Here is a 17,611-nt window from a genome sequence, read left to right on the forward strand (position 1 = left end):
CATCGTCACCTCCAACATCGTCACCATTGTTCCCTCCAACATCGTCACCTCCAACATCGTCACCATTGTCCCCTCCAACATCGTCTCCATTGTCCCCTCCAACATCGTCTCCATTGTCCCCTCCAACATCGTCTCCATTGTCCCCTCCAACATCGTCTCCATTGTCCCCTCCAACATCGTCTCCATTGTCCCCTCCAACATCGTCACCATTGTCCCCTCCAACATCGTCTCCATGGTCCCCTCCAACATCGTCTCCATTGTCCCCTCCAACATCGTCTCCATTGTCCCCTCCAACATCGTCTCCATTGTCCCCTCCAACATCGTCACCTCCAACATCGTCACCATTGTCCCCTCCAACATCGTCCCCTCCAACATCGTCTCCATTGTCCCCTCCAACATAGTCTCCATTGTCCCCTCCAACATAGTCTCCATTGTCCCCTCCAACATCGTCTCCATTGTCCCCTCCAACATCGTCACCATTGTCCCCTCCAACATCGTCACCATTGTCCCCTCCAACATCGTCTCCATTGTTCCCTCCAACATCGTCTCCATTGTCCCCTCCAACATCGTCACCATTGTCCCCTCCAACATCGTCACCATTGTCCCCTCCAACATCGTCACCATTGTCCCCACCAACATCGTCTCCATTGTTCCCTCCAACATCGTCACCATTGTCCCCTCCAACATCGTCACCTCCAACATCGTCTCCATTGTCCCCTCCAACATCGTCTCCATTGTCCCCTCCAACATAGTCTCCATTGTCCCCTCCAACATCGTCTCCATTGTCCCCTCCAACATCGTCTCCATTGTCCCCTCCAACATCGTCACCATTGTCCCCTCCAACATCGTCACCATTGTCCCCTCCAACATCGTCTCCATTGTTCCCTCCAACATCGTCTCCATTGTCCCCTCCAACATCGTCACCATTGTCCCCTCCAACATCGTCACCATTGTCCCCTCCAACATCGTCACCATTGTCCCCACCAACATCGTCTCCATTGTTCCCTCCAACATCGTCACCATTGTCCCCTCCAACATCGTCACCTCCAACATCGTCTCCATTGTCCCCTCCAACATCGTCTCCATTGTCCCCTCCAACATCGTCACCATTGTCCCCTCCAACATCATCACCATTGTCCCCTCCAACATCGTCACCATTGTCCCCTCCAACATCGTCACCATTGTCCCCTCCAACATCGTCACCATTGTCCCCTCCAACATCGTCACCATTGTCCCCTCCAACATCGTCACCATTGTCACCTCCAACATCGTCTCCATTGTTCCCTCCAAGCTTGTCACCAGTGGGACGTGTGGTGCCGGGACAACAACCTCTCCCTCAACATCAGTAAGACAATGGAGCTGATCGTTGACTACAGGAAACAGGGTGGCAAGAACGCCCCCATCCACATCAACCGGGCTGTAGTAGAGCGGGTCGAGAGCTTCAAGTTCCTCGGTGTCCAAATCACTAATGACAGCACCTCTTTCCCCTCAGGAGGTTGAAAAGATTTGGCATGGGCCCTCAAATCCTCAAAAAGTTCTACAGCTGCACCATTGAGAGCACTGGCTGCATAACTGCTGGTTATGGCAACAGCATTGCCTTCAATCGCATGGCGCTACAGAGGGTGGTGCGGCCAGCCCGGTATATCACTGGGACTGAGCTCCCTGCCATCCAGAACCTCTATATCAGAGGGTGGTGTGGCCAGCCCGGTACATCACTGGGGCCAAGCTCCTTGCCATCCAGGACCTCTATATCAGGCGGTGTGAAAGGAAGTCCCGGAAAATCGTTAAAGACTCCAACCACCCAAGACATCGACTATCCTCTCTGCTTCCTGATGGCAGGCGGTACCGGAGCATCAAGTCTGACACCAACAGGCTCCTGAACAGCTTCTATCCCCAAGACAGGAAAATCAAAATAAAAAAATTGTAGACCTCCACATGTCTGGTTCATCCTTGGGAGTAATTTCCAAACCCCTGAAGGTACCACGTTCATCTGTACAAACAATAGTACGCAAGTATAAACACCATGGGACCACGCAGCCATCATACCGCTCAGGAAGGAGACGCGTTCTGTCTCCTAGAGATGAACGTACTTTGGTGCGAAAATTGAAAATCAATCCCAGAACAACAACAAAGGACCTTGTGAAGATACTGGAGGAAACACGTACAAAAGTATCTATATCCACAGTAAAATGAGTCCTACATCGACATAACCCGAAATGCCACTCAGCAACGAAGAAGCCACTGCTTCAAAACCACCATAAAAAAGCCAGACTACGGTTTGCAACTGCACATGGGGACAAAGATCGTACTTTTTGGAGAAATGTCCTCTGATCTGATGAAACAAAAATAGAACTGTTTGGCCATAATGACCATCGTTATGTTTGGAGGAAAAAGGGGGAGGCTTGCAAGCCGAAGAACACCATGCCATCCGTGAAATATGGGGGTGGCAGCATCATGTTGTGGGGGTGCTTTGCTGCAGGAGGGACTGGTATACTTCACAAAATAGATGTAATCATGAGGAATGAAAATTATGTGGATATATTGAAGCAATATCTCAAGACATCAGTCAGGAAGTTAAAGCTTGGTCACAAATGGGTCTTCCAAATGTACAATGACCCCAAGCATACCTCCAAAGTTGTGGCAAAATGGCTTAAGGACAACAAAGTCAAGGTATTGGAGTGGCCATCACAAAGCCCTGACCTCATTCCTATAGAACATTTGGGGGCAGAACTGGAAAAGTGTGTGTGAGCAAGGAGGCCCACAAACCTGACTCACTTACACCAGCTCTGTCAGGAGGAATGGGCCAAAATTCACCCAACTTATTGTGGGAAGCTTGTGGTAGGCTACCTGAAACATTTTAAACGTCTGACCCAATGAGAATGTGAGGAAAGAAATAAAAGCTGAAATAAATCATTCTCTCTACTATTATTCTGACATTTCACATTCTGAAAATAAAGTGGTGGTCCTAACTGACCTAAGACAGGGCATTTTTACCAGGATTAAATGTCAGGAGTTGTGAAAAACTGAGTTTAAATGTATTTGGTTAAGGTGTACGTAAACTTCCGACTTCAACTGCATCTACCTCCATCACTCCAGTGTATATAGTATTAACTGACCCTGTATATAGTATGGTATTAACTGACCTTGTATATAGTATGGTATTAACTGACCCTGTATATAGTATGGTATTACCTGACCCTGTATATAGTATGGTATTAACTGACCCTGTATATAGTATGGTATTAACTGACCCTGTATATAGTATGGTATTAACTGACCCTGTATATAGTATGGTATTAACTGACCCTGTATATAGTATGGTATTAACTGACCCTGTATATAGTATGGTGCTAACTGACCCTGTATATAGTATTAACTGACCCTGTATATAATATGATATTAACTGACCCTGTATATAGTATGGTACTAACTGACCCTGTATATAGTATGGTATTAACCAACCCTGTATATAGTATGGTATTAACCAACCCTGTATATAGTATGGTATTAACTGACCCTGTATATAGTATGGTATTAACTGACCCTGTATATAGTATTAACTGACCCTGTATATAGTATGGTATTAACTGACCCTGTATATAGTATGGTATTAACTGACCCTGTATATAGTATGGTATTAACTGACCCTGTATATAGTATGGTATTAACTGACCCTGTATATAGTATGGTATTAACTGACCCTGTATATAGTATGGTATTAACTGACCCTGTATATAGTATGGTATTACCTGACCCTGTATATAGTATGGTATTAACTGACCCTGTATATAGTATGGTATTAACTGACCCTGTATATAGTATGGTATTAACTGACCCTGTATATAGTATGGTATTAACTGACCCTGTATATAGTATGGTATTAACTGACCCTGTATATAGTATGGTATTAACTGACCCTGTATATAGTATGGTATTAACTGACCCTGTATATAGTATGGTATTAACTGACCCTGTATATAGTATGGTACTAACTGACCCTGTATATAGTATGGTATTAACTGACCCTGTATATAGTATGGTATTAACTGACCCTGTATATAGTATTAACTGACCCTGTATATAGTATGGTATTAACTGACCCTGTATATAGTATGGTATTAACTGACCCTGTATATAGTATGGTATTAACCAACCCTGTATATAGTATGGTATTAACTGACCCTGTATATAGTATGGTATTAACTGACCCTGTATATAGTATGGTATTAACTGACCCTGTATATAGTATGGTATTAACTGACCCTGTATATAGTATGGTATTAACTGACCCTGTATATAGTATGGTATTAACTGACCCTGTATATAGTATGGTATTAACTGACCCTGTATATAGTATGGTATTAACTGACCCTGTATATAGTATTAACTGACCCTGTATATAGTATGGTATTAACTGACCCTGTATATAGTATGGTATTAACTGACCCTGTATATAGTATGGTATTACCTGACCCTGTATATAGTATGGTATTAACTGACCCTGTATATAGTATGGTATTAACTGACCCTGTATATAGTATGGTATTAACTGACCCTGTATATATTATTAACTGACCCTGTATATAGTATTAACTTCTCCTTCCCCCTACACATATCTACCTCCATCACTCCAGTATCCCTGTACATATTCAGTAGTATGCTTCTTACATTGTGATGTTATTTTTAGGTTTATTTCTGTTTGTTCTACCTTGTTATCTTCACATTGATATTGATTACTGCATTGGTGGGGGTAGAACTTGCAAGAAAGGCATTTCACTGTACTTAACAGGTGACATTGACTTGAAACTCTCCCCTCTCCTTCTCCTGCTGCCTTTCTCTCCTCTCTCTCTCTCTCTCTCTCGCTCTCTCTCTCTCTCTCTCTCTCTCTCTCTCCTCTTTGATTCCTCCCTCTCTCCTCTTTGACTCCCCCTCTCCTCTTTGACTCCCCCTCTCTCCTCTTTGACTCCCCCTCTCTCATCTTTGACTCCCCCTCTCCTCTTTGACTCCCCCTCTCCTCTTTGACTCCCCCCCTCTCCTCTTTGACTCCCCCCTCTCCTCTTTGACTCCCCCCTCTCTCCTCTTTGACTCCCCCCTCTCTCCTCTTTGACTCCCCCTCTCTCCTCTTTGACTCCCCCTCTCTCCTCTTTGACTCCCCCTCTCTCCTCTTTGACTCCCCCTCTCTCCTCTTTAACTCCCCCTCTCTCCTCTTTGACTCCCCCTCTCTCCTCTGACTCCCCCTCTCTCCTCTTCCACTTCCCTCTCTCTCCTCTTTAACCTCTCTCTCTCCCCTCCCTCCCTCCCTCCCTCCCTCCCTCCCTCCCTCCAGGCATGAGGAGTTGCTGTCCCAGGGAGGTTTGTACTCTGCTATGTGGCTGAAACAGCAGCACAGCACAGCCAAGACAGAGACATACAACTCTAACCCAGAGGGTCAGCAGGCCACTACTCCCCACCACGGTCCCTGAGCCAGTATCCCAGCACAGAGCTAACATACAGCTAACCAGGGAACAGAGGAGCAGATTGAGCCCAGGATAGAGCTCAACCATCTGAAGGAAAAGATTCAAATCATATTGTGGCATTTTGGGCGGGTACGGCGAGGTTCTGAGGCGAGTTTCAAACTTAGCATCCTAAGGTACATCTAGCATCCAAGATACATTACTGCTGCTCCAAGAAAAGCTGGTTACACTAGACGGTGACTTTAGAAAACTAGTTACACTAGATGGTAACTTTACAAAGCTAGTTACACTAGATGGTAACTTTACAAAGCTAGTTACACTAGATGGTAACTTTACAAAGCTAGTTACACTAGATGGTAACTTTACAAAGCTAGTTACACTAGATGGTAACTTTACAAAGCTAGTTACACTAGATGGTGACTTTACAAAGCGAGTTACACTAGATGGTAACTTTACAAAGCTAGTTACACTAGATGGTAACTTTACAAAGCTAGTTACACTAGATTGTAACTTTACAAAGCTAGTTACACTAGATTGTAACTTTACAAAGCTAGTTACACTAGATGGTAACTTTACAAAGCTAGTTACACTAGATGGTAACTTTACAAAGCTAGTTACACTAGATGGTAACTTTACAAAGCTAGTTACACTAGATGGTAACTTTACAAAGCTAGTTACACTAGATGGTAACTTTACAAAGCGAGTTACACTAGATGGTAACTTTACAAAGCTAGTTACACTAGACGGTGACATTACAAAGCGAGTCACACTATATTTAATGATAACACATGGTGTATGTGGGAAGCAGACTCCCAACTCTGGATAAGCTGTGTCAAATACCCTCAGACCAAAGATGATGAATTGTGTGTTAGAGGAAACACTCCAACTTTAACTGTGAATTCTACTGCTGTTCTATTAAACTGATTGTGACGGACATTTATTAAAGTCTTGATCAGTTGCACATCACCCATAAGTACATTGCAATAAATACAAACATACCTACCACTGTATCTACAAAAGTGTATTTATTTGGAATATATTCATCTGCTCACACAAGCTAAGGCTTTAAAATTACACAGAAAATGTATATTTAAAATCCAGTTTCCATTGAAACTCATGAATCAGTAACATACAGTACACTTTGAATTTCAATGGTTTTCTTAAAGCCGAGTGGAACATGGGATTTACATGAAAGATATGGGGGGAGTAACTTATTGCTATTTATTGTGAGAGCTCGGGTGAGTCAGTTTTTCCATGTATTCATTCAACATGGTAAATGAACTTGAACGTGTGACTCCCACATCCATACATCACCACAAAACATGTAGCTAGAGAGATCATTAACATCAAAACATGTAGCTAGAGAGATCATTAACATCACAACATGTAGCTAGAGCTAGAGGGTTCAGCCCTAACCTGAACCCTTTCAGCTAACCTTAACCTGAACCCTTTAGCTAAACCTTCCCCTATCCTGAATCCTTTTAGCTAAACCTTCCCCTAACCTGAATCCTTTTAGCTAAACCTTCCCATATCCTGAATCATTTCAGCTAACCCTTCCCCTAACCTAAACCCTTTTAGCTAACCTTAACCTGAACCCTTTTAGCTAACCCTAACCTGAACCCTTTTAGCTAACCCTAACCTGAACCCTTTTAGCTAACCCTAACCTGAACCCTTTTAGCTAACCCTAACCTGAACCCTTTTAGCTAACCTTAACCTGAACCCTTTTAGCTAACCCTAACCTGAACCCTTTTAGCTAACCCTAACCCATAGAGCTGTCTACCTAGCCACCTAGATCAGTGGTTTCCAACCAGGGGTACTAGGACCCCTGGGGGTACTTCAGAAGACTCATGAGACCATAGGCCTACTGGTAAAATGCACATGGGGAGTACTTCAGGGGTACTCCTGGCAGAGCAAAATTCAGTTGGTGGTGCAGTAAAGCAAAATTACTTTAGACACAACAAATTGCAACTCGTAACATATCATACGAATTGTATTTTCGTAACCTATCATACGAATTGTACTTTCGTAACATATCCTACGAATTGTATTTTCGTGACATATTATACGAATTGTATTTTCGTGACATATAATACGAAATGGATGATGGAAGTCCACCGACTACGAAACGTGACAAATACTAAATAGTCTGTGTTTGTCGGGTTTTACCTCCAGGATAATACGCCATGCTCTGAGCACGTTGAGGGAGGGAGTCCCTTGTGGTAATAGACACTTTGTTATGGTGTGAAAAGCACCACTACTACTGTTGCCACGCTTCGGGCGCAGGTAAATATTAACATGATCAATTTTAACCATGTGCCAGTTTTTAATATTAAGTAACTTGCTAGGTCTCTGAAATTCGTTAATGTTATTAGGAGGTTGTTGGCTCTAGTTGATAGTTTTTTTTGAGGAGGGGAGAGTCGTCCTGAGTATGTAAAGTTAAAGAGTTCATATTTCACACCTAGCTAGCTAACGTCAACTAGCTTGTTGCTAGGCCCTTAAGACGTGCTTCAGGAAACCCTTTCAGTTTGACTTGAGTCTAATTTCTAGTCATCGTAACGTTAACGATATGTAACGTTAACGATTTGATCTATTCCATTGGAATTGATTCTGAATCACGAATTTAATATACCTTTAGCTAACGCTAGCTGGCTAGCTAGTGTTTGACAGCAAGCTAGCGACTAGCTAACCTGACGTTAGCTTCACGATGAAACCACATGGCTGCCTACCGGTTCGCTAACGTTAGCTGACGACCGGCTTTTTCCCTTAGTCGCCGTGCATTTAAAAGTGCATATACATTCGGTCGTGATACTTGTAAATTGGCTAGCGTATTGCTAAGCTAACGTTACCGGTGCTAACTAACTTTTCTCTGCTTACATTGATTGTCAAAGATATTTAGCCACTTACTACCTAGTTAGCATGTTGGCTAACTTACCAAGCTAACTATGAACTAGGATTGCTTGCAATTTATCTAGCTAGCTGTTATTCCACATGCCGTTGTATTTATAGATTCATGTTGTCACTTAATCAGACCACTTGTGTCAACTTTCATTGTTCAGTTTATTTTATTTTTTAAATATAATCTATGGATTTGTTTTGTTTCAGTGGCATGGTGATCCCCTGGTTCCCTCAATTCCCTGATGTGTCAGCCAAAGTCCATGCCAGGAGGGTGTGAGATGGCACTTGATGGCCTCCAATGGAGCTGAAGACAAGTTGAATACAAGGGCCTCCTGCTCCCGGTCATCAACTCTCATTATTCGAGCCAAGTCAGCAGTGTTTCATACTGCTGACAGTCCCACTAGGCCCTTCAGCTCGCATGAGAAGAAGACCCTTAAATCCTGTGCCAGTGTACCCCGGGTCACCAGTGACTCTATAGGTCAGCTGAATGCGAGGGTGGGTCAGACTCAGAACAACCACCTCCATACTGCCTCAGGGACCCCTCTACAACGTGCCTACAGCCGTTCTGTGCCTGCTGCCACTTACCTAGCTAACAAGCCACAGCGTCCTGGTAGCGCAGCTGCTAATTTAGCTAATGGTCATAGTAATGGTCACTGTCAACCAACTGTTCTCTCTAAGAGTACACAGATATCTAGTGCTGACATTATCTCATACAGACATAACCCTGGTGTGTTAGAGCCAACCGTAAATAGCTATCGGCCCAGCTGCAACTTGGAATCACTCAATTTAAGATCACGGATCCTGGCCCGAAAAAGAGCCTTGTCGCCCCAGCCTGCTCCCTATCCAACGTGCCCCTGTCCACCAAAGGCAGAACGTGTCCCAGACTCGCAGAACAACACTGCTTCACAGCCTGCTGAAAGCACCACCACCACCAGCATGCCCACCAACCAGTCAGTCCCCTGGACCAGTGGCAAGCTGAGAGACAATAGCAAAGGGTTTATGAGGCCCACTATGGGTAAAGTGCCTTCCTGTCCCAGACAGGAGACTACCCAGACAAGAGACTCAGCAAAACCTTTGTCTCCCCAGACCAAATCGGCCTCCTATTGCCGTAGCGGGGACAATGGGGATGGCAAAACCCAGACTAAGTTCACACACCACCCCCCCAACACTGTGCCTTTGCAGGATAGGTCATCCCACCACCAGGATGTGTCACTGGATCAGACATGGAGGCTCCAGGACCCGCATCAGTTTGGGAGCCTGATGGCAGCAGACATGGAGGGTCACTCCCAGAAGCTAGGCTTTTGTGCTGCTGTCCATGGGGCTCCTGGAGCTCCTCATAACACATCAACAGAGAGGATCAGGAAGGTCAACTCTGAGGTGGAGTTTACTGAGGCTGTGAGGAAGCTGACCCAGTCACGGAGCGCACTCACCCCTCATCCCAGGAACGGGACTGTTAATAGTTTTACTACTGGAAAACCAGGTTCCAACGTGGATCCAGTCCAGATTGGCAAAGCAATGACTAATAGCCCTGTCATCTCTGTCAGCCACAGCCCTGCTCCAGCCAAACCCTCTGTACCACTCTGCCTTACTATGAGAGACCAGCCTGTGTCCATGGAGACCTCCAGTGCCTCTGGCCTCGACAGTAACACCACAACAAACAGTAGTAGCACAACAGCCTCCATGGCACCTCTACCCCATGCAGGGATAACTCCAACACAGTCCTCTACCCAGGCCAGTGCCACAGCTATTTCTACTGCAGGGACAACTCCGACCCAGCCCTATACCCAGGCCACTGCCACAGCTAGTTCTGGTGCAGGGATAACTCCAACCCAGTCCTATACCCAGGACAGTGCCACAGCTAGTTCTGGTGCTAGTTCCATCCCAGAGAACACTGAGATGGGTTCTGAGTCCGCCTCAGATACTTCTCAGAGTCAGAGGCCTTCTGTCACCTCGGTGACCACCCAGATATCAGCCATACACCTGACCAAGGAGAGGAGCGTCCTGTCTCTACAGGGGGGCTACAGCTCCTCCCGGTCCCCCCCTGGCCTGGGGGAGGAACAACGGGCTGAGTCACCTCAGCTCTCCAGGTCAGTTCTGTTCTCCCACATACTACGAGCTGTTGTTAGACAAGATGGCGTAGTGTGTTTTGAGAGCTGGAACGGGACTATATAAATCCATTCCATTATTTGAATTAAGTAGATCAGTGCTGAATGTATTGTCACGTGAATTGAATTAATTCATTAAGCTCTGTTGTCTTAACCAGCTGAAGTATTGGTGTCTGGAGAGTATGTTCTGTCATGTCCGTTTGTCTAGGGAACTCAGTGAGTCAGGTTGTGTGAAGCTTTTTTACTATCATGTGTCTTGCTTTGTCTTTGAGTTTCCTGTCTGTCCATACAGTCCACAGAGTGTTGCCATGCAGGAGGATGGAGACAGAGAGGAAGAGGACTATCCTGATGATGAGCTGGAGAATGACTGCAGTGGTGGTGATGATGATGATGATGATGATGGTGAGGAAGACTCCTTTAACTACTCATTTAAACCCTAATCAACTAGACATGTGAAAATTACACCACTTAATTGGACTGGTGTAGCTAGGCTAACATAGTTGGACCGGTGTAGCTAGGCTAACATAGTTGGACCGGTGTAGCTAGGCTAACATAGTAGGACCGGTGTAGCTAGGCTAACATAGTAGGACCGCTGTAGCTAGGCTAACATAGTAGGACCGGTGTAGCTAGGCTAACATAGTAGGACCGGTGTAGCTAGGCTAACATAGTAGGACCGGTGTAGCTAGGCTAACATAGTAGGACCGGTGTAGCTAGGCTAACATAGTAGGACCGGTGTAGCTAGGCTAACATAATTGGACCGGTTTAGCTAGGCTAACATAGTTGGACCGCTGTAGCTAGGCTAACATAGTAGGACCGCTGTAGCTAGGCTAACATAGTTGGACCGCTGTAGCTAGGCTAACATAGTAGGACCGCTGTAGCTAGGCTAACATAGTAGGACCGCTGTAGCTAGGCTAACATAGTAGGACCGCTGTAGCTAGGCTAACATAGTTGGACCGCTGTAGCTAGGCTAACATAGTAGGACCGCTGTAGCTAGGCTAACATAGTAGGACCGCTGTAGCTAGGCTAACATAGTTGGACCGCTGTAGCTAGGCTAACATAGTAGGACCGCTGTAGCTAGGCTAACATAGTAGGACCGCTGTAGCTAGGCTAACATAGTAGGACCGCTGTAGCTAGGCTAACATAGTAGGACCGCTGTAGCTAGGCTAACATAGTAGGACCGGTGTAGCTAGGCTAACATAGTAGGACCGGTGTAGCTAGGCTAACATAGTAGGACCGGTGTAGCTAGGCTAACATAGTAGGACCGGTGTAGCTAGGCTAACATAGTAGGACCGGTGTAGCTAGGCTAACATAGTAGGACCGCTGTAGCTAGGCTAACATAGTAGGACCGCTGTAGCTAGGCTAACATAATGAATCCAATGCTCTACCTTCTTTCTCCTCAGAAGGGTCTGACTGCTCCTCTATGAATGATGCCTCGTCCACAGCCTCCATACCCGTCCTGCCAAAGTAAGTTGAATCGTTTTTCTGTGTGAATTGTTTTTCTAAACCATTTTTTTTTAGTCGTTGACATTGTTGGAATGATTTGTGCATTTTGAAGATATGATTTATTATCCTATTCAGGCAGTTTGTTTAGATTGATTGACAGAAAACATGTTATTACTATTCTATTGTGTTCTTACATATTTTGACAATGTTTTTAATTCAACTGTATTTTGGTAATTTACAAGACCACAAGTTCACCTGGGTCATACCAGAAACCTGAAACGGTTTGTAGAGTAGCCTTAATCCCCAGTCATGGTTTCAGGCCATCAAATCAAACGTTATTTGTCACATGCACTGAATACAACAGGTGTAGTAGACCTCACAGTGAAATGCTGAATACAACAGGTGTAGTAGACCTCACAGTGAAATGCTGAATACAACGGGTGTAGTGGACCTCACAGTGAAATGCTGAATACAACAGGTGTAGTAGACCTTACAGTGAAATGCTGAATACAACAGGTGTAGTAGACCTCACAGTGAAATGCTGAATACAACAGGTGTAGTAGACCTCACAGTGAAATGCTGAATACAACAGGTGTAGTAGACCTCACAGTGAAATGCTGAATACAACAGGTGTAGTAGACCTCACAGTGAAATGCTGAATACAACAGGTGTACTAGACCTTACAGTGAAATGCTAAATACAACAGGTGTAGGTAGACCTTACAGTGAAATGCTGAATACAACAGGTGTAGTAGACCTTACAGTGAAATGCTGAATACAACAGGTGTAGTAGACCTTACAGTGAAATGCTGAATACAACAGGTGTAGTAGACCTCACAGTGAAATGCTGAATACAACAGGTGTAGTACACCTCACAGTGAAATGCTGAATACAACAGGTGTAGTAGACCTCACAGTGAAATGCTGAATACAACAGGTGTAGTAGACCTCACAGTGAAATGCTGAATACAACAGGTGTACTAGACCTTACAGTGAAATGCTAAATACAACAGGTGTAGGTAGACCTTACAGTGAAATGCTGAATACAACAGGTGTAGTAGACCTTACAGTGAAATGCTGAATACAACAGGTGTAGTAGACCTTAGAGTGAAATGCTGAATACAACAGGTGTAGTAGACCTTACAGTGAAATGCTGAATACAACAGGTGTAGTAGCCCTCACAGTGAAATGCTGAATACAACAGGTGTAGTAGCCCTCACAGTGAAATGCTGAATACAACAGGTGTAGTAGCCCTCACAGTGAAATGCTGAATACAACAGGTGTAGTAGCCCTCACAGTGAAATGCTGAATACAACAGGTGTAGTAGACCTCACAGTGAAATGCTGAATACAACAGCTGTAGTAGACCTCACAGTGAAATGCTGAATACAACAGGTGTAGTAGACCTCACAGTGAAATGCTGAATACAACAGGTGTAGTAGACCTCACAGTGAAATGCTGAATACAACAGGTGTAGTAGACCTTACAGTGAAATGCTGAATACAACAGGTGTAGTAGACCTCAAATTGAAATGCTGAATACAACAGGTGTAGTAGACCTTACAGTGAAATGCTGAATACAACAGGTGTAGTAGCCCTCACAGTGAAATGCTGAATACAACAGGTGTAGTAGACCTCACAGTGAAATGCTGAATACAACAGGTGTAGTAGACCTCACAGTGAAATGCTAAATACAACAGGTGTAGTAGACCTTACTGTGAAATGCTAAATACAACAGGTGTAGTAGACCTTACTGTGAAATGCTGAATACAACAGGTGTACTAGACCTTACAGTGAAATGCTGAATACAACAGGTGTAGTAGACCTCAGTGAAATGCTGAATACAACAGGTGTAGTAGACCTCACAGTGAAATGCTGAATACAACAGGTGTAGGTAGACCTCACAGTGAAATGCTGAATACAACAGGTGTAGTAGACCTCACAGTGAAATGCTGAATACAACAGGTGTAGTAGACCTCACAGTGAAATGCTGAATACAACAGGTGTAGTAGACCTTACAGTGAAATGCTGAATACAACAGGTGTAGTAGACCTTACTGTGAAATGCTGAATACAACAGGTGTAGGTAGACCTTACAGTGAAATGCTGAATACAACAGGTGTAGTAGACCTCACAGTGAAATGCTGAATACAACAGGTGTAGTAGACCTCACAGTGAAATGCTGAATACAACAGGTGTACTAGACAATAACGAGGCTATATATCAGGTTCACGAACTAGGTAAATAGTCCAGGTAACCATTTGATTAATTGTTCAGCAGTCTTATAGCGGGTCGAAGCTGTTACGGCCCTCCGGTACCGCTTATCGTGCGCTAGCAGAGACAACCGTCTGTGACCTGGTCCTCCGGTACCGCGCTAGCAGAGACAACCGTCTGTGACCTGGTCCTCCGGTACAGCTTGTCGTGCGCTAGCAGAGACAACCGTCTGTGACCTGGTCCTCCGGTACAGCTTGTCGTGCGCTAGCAGAGACAACCGTCTGTGACCTGGTCCTCCGGTACCGCTTGTCGTGCGCTAGCAGAGACAACCGTCTGTGACCTGGTCCTCCGGTACCGCTTGTCGTGCGCTAGCAGAGACAACCGTCTGTGACCTGGTCCTCCAGTACCGCTTGTCGTGCGCTAGCAGAGACAACCGTCTGTGACCTGGCTGACTGGGGTCTTTCACCATTTGACTTTGACAGTCATTACGTGTCGTTGATTATTTTTATAAACAGAAGGTTCAGTTCGTTATAGTCTATAACTTAAAGATTATGATGATTTACAATACTAGGAAGTTATGTTGATCTGTACACTTAAAACAGAGCAACTTCTGACAAAAAAACCCCACAAATGATTTGAGAGAAATAGCCATTTATTAATCTGTGAAGACAGTAGTGTCATGTTGCATCCTATTGTGACTAGATCTCTGTAGAAGCACCATTCATAACTCATATAGCCCTGGTACGATGATGACAAAACCCAAGAGAATTGAACCTTATTTTGTTGTTCTAGTGGTTGCTGCCGGTGAAAGGTTGAAAACAGAGGCTCGTGGAAAGGTCTCCCAATTGTAAATCAGTGATAAAAGTGGAACTATCCGTCAATAATGGGCACATGAGTCTCTGTGTGGTCGAATAGTGCTTGGACTGTGGGATCATTGTCATACCGTGACGTCCCAGCTGATTGGAGGATTAGTATTAGGCTGTTTTTGTTTTCTTCACAGCAAAAGCCAATGTAGAGTAGGTCCATTACCTCCAATTTAATGCCACTCACTCTCAGTAGAGAGTTGGACTATATTTTGAAGCAGGTGGACCAAGCAGGACCAACAGAATCCTACATGACTGTCATGTGAGTGTTGTTGTTTCAATTCTTATTTTGATAATTTATGATTTATCTGACAAGTGTTTTTACTTTGAAGATGCTGAATGAAGACTTTTGTCATCGAATGCGATTGGTGTTTTATTGATTGATCTTGAGGGAGTTGGTTTGGTTCGAAAATACTTTTTAATTCAAAATGTCTCCTGCCTTTCCAAAGACCTCTTGAGTTAAACGGTAGTATTTAAACCTGTGAGTTATCCTGCCTGTTTCTTGTTTTATTCCTCTGGGCATTGATGCCCAGGCAGTAGTTGTGTTGTCTGTGGCACGGTGGCAAAACATGTGACACCGTGTTGAACATAACAGTTGGCAGGGAAGAAATCTGTTCCATATCAAACAAGTATCTTTTATAGTCTGTCTGTTTTGGTAATATTCCCAGTATCCCCGTTGTTTGCAGATTTAGTACAGAGTCATAGCTTTAATGCCTCTGTGTTCCAGTATAACGGATGAGGAGCTGATGAGCCCTGAATTAGAGGATGAGGGGGAGCTGAAGCCAGCTCTGGTCCCCAGCATGTTCCCCCTCATTCCCCCTACACTGTATTTCAGCACTGCCAACCAGAGAGGTAAGACACCCCTTCACTGTGTCCTATGGCACTCTATTCCATAGGAATTCACTCTGTTCTCTATTCCCTATGTAGTGCACTACTTTAGACCAAAGCCCTATGGCACCCTATTCCCTATATAGTGCACTACTTTAGACCAGAGCCCTATGGCACCCTATTCCCTATATAGTGCACTACTTTAGACCAGAGCCCTATGGCACCCTATTCCCTATGGCACCCTATTCCCTATATAGTGCACTACTTTAGACCAGGGCCCTATGGCACCCTATTCCCTATATAGTGCACTACTTTAGACCAGAGCCCTATGGCACCCTATTCCCTATATAGTGCACTACTTTACACCAGGGCCCTATGGCACCCTATTCCCTATATAGTACACTACTTTAGACCAGGGCCCTATGGCACCCTATTCCCTATATAGTGCACTACTTTAGACCAAAGCCCTATGGCACCCTATTCCCTATGGCACCCTATTCCCTATGTAGTGCACTACTTTAGACCAGGGCCCTATGGCACCCTATTCCCTATATAGTGCACTACTTTAGACCAGGGCCCTATGGCACCCTATTCCCTATGGCACCCTATTCCCTATGTAGTGCACTACTTTAGACCAGGGCCCTATGGCACCCTATTACCTATGGCACCCTATTCCCTATATAGTGCACTACTTTAGACCAGGGCCCTATGGCACCCTATTCCCTATATAGTGCACTACTTTAGACCAGGGCCCTATGGCACCCTATTCCCTATATAGTGCACTACTTTAGACCAAAGCCCTATGGCACCCTATTCCCTATGGCACCCTATTCCCTATGTAGTGCACTACTTTAGACCAGGGCCCTATGGCACCCTATTCCCTATGTAGTGCACTACTTTAGACCAGGGCCCTATGGCACCCTATTCCCTATGGCACCCTATTCCCTATGGCACCCTATTCCCTATGTAGTGCACTACTTTAGACCAGGGCCCTATGGCACCCTATTCCCTATGTAGTGCACTACTTTAGACCAGGGCCCTATGGCACCCTATTCCCTATGTAGTGCACTACTTTAGACCAGGGCCCTATGGCACCCTATTACCTATGGCACCCTATTCCCTATATAGTGCACTACTTTAGACCAGGGCCCTATGGCACCCTATTCCCTATATAGTGCACTACTTTAGACCAGGGCCCTATGGCACCCTATTCCCTATATAGTGCACTACTTTAGACCAAAGCCCTATGGCACCCTATTCCCTATGGCACCCTATTCCCTATGTAGTGCACTACTTTAGACCAGGGCCCTATGGCACCCTATTCCCTATGTAGTGCACTACTTTAGACCAGGGCCCTATGGCACCCTATTCCCTATGGCACCCTATTCCCTATGTAGTGCACTACTTTAGACCAGGGCCCTATGGCACCCTATTCCCTATGTAGTGCACTACTTTAGACCAGGGCCCTATGGCACCCTATTCCCTATGTAGTGCACTACTTTAGACCAGGGCCCTATGGCACCCTATTCCCTATGGCACCCTATTCCCTATGTAGTGCACTACCTTTGACCAGCGCTCATAGGATGCCATTTGGGAAGCAGATAATAAACAATTCTTTGGGGGGAAAATAAGCTTCTACAGAAAAGTACTTCCTTCCAATTCCAAGTATGAGCTGATGTGGTTGTTTTTTGCTGTTACTTGGGGTTGGTTGGGATTTTGGACACATTATGGCCTTGCTTATATCAACATGTTCTACAGGACATTGTGTGGTAATATATTGGGTCGCGTTTGAGTAAGGGGAAGTCAGCACCCCCC

At 44.9% G+C, this 17,611-nt stretch overlaps 2 protein-coding genes across 4 annotated transcripts in view; both read left to right on the plus strand.

Annotated features, from left to right (window-relative positions):
* Positions 1-6,442, plus strand: part of abcb6b (ATP binding cassette subfamily B member 6 (LAN blood group) b) — a 60,295-nt gene extending 53,853 nt beyond the window's left edge. Inside the window, exon 17 of the mRNA XM_031803374.1 lies at positions 5,327-6,442. Within this exon, the coding sequence (XP_031659234.1) occupies positions 5,327-5,462 (136 nt within the window). The 3' untranslated portion in view covers positions 5,463-6,442. The remainder of the gene's footprint in view (positions 1-5,326) is intronic.
* Positions 6,443-7,540: 1,098 nt separating this feature from the next.
* The window catches only part of ttll4 (tubulin tyrosine ligase-like family, member 4), a 40,530-nt gene continuing 30,459 nt past the window's right edge, over positions 7,541-17,611 (plus strand). Inside the window, exons 1-5 of one of the 3 annotated variants that reach the window (XM_031801790.1) lie at positions 7,541-7,736; positions 8,556-10,435; positions 10,746-10,855; positions 11,857-11,917; positions 15,696-15,820. In XM_031801790.1, the coding sequence (XP_031657650.1) occupies positions 8,637-10,435; positions 10,746-10,855; positions 11,857-11,917; positions 15,696-15,820 (2,095 nt within the window). In that variant the 5' untranslated portion in view covers positions 7,541-7,736; positions 8,556-8,636. Of the gene's footprint in view, positions 7,737-8,555; positions 10,436-10,745; positions 10,856-11,853; positions 11,918-15,695; positions 15,821-17,611 lie in introns of all 3 variants that reach the window. The other 2 variants (XM_031801785.1, XM_031801798.1) reach the window with 2 other exon arrangements.

This window comes from Oncorhynchus kisutch, linkage group LG2 (assembly GCF_002021735.2).
Source record: "Oncorhynchus kisutch isolate 150728-3 linkage group LG2, Okis_V2, whole genome shotgun sequence".
Classification (NCBI taxonomy): Eukaryota; Metazoa; Chordata; class Actinopteri; order Salmoniformes; family Salmonidae; genus Oncorhynchus; species Oncorhynchus kisutch.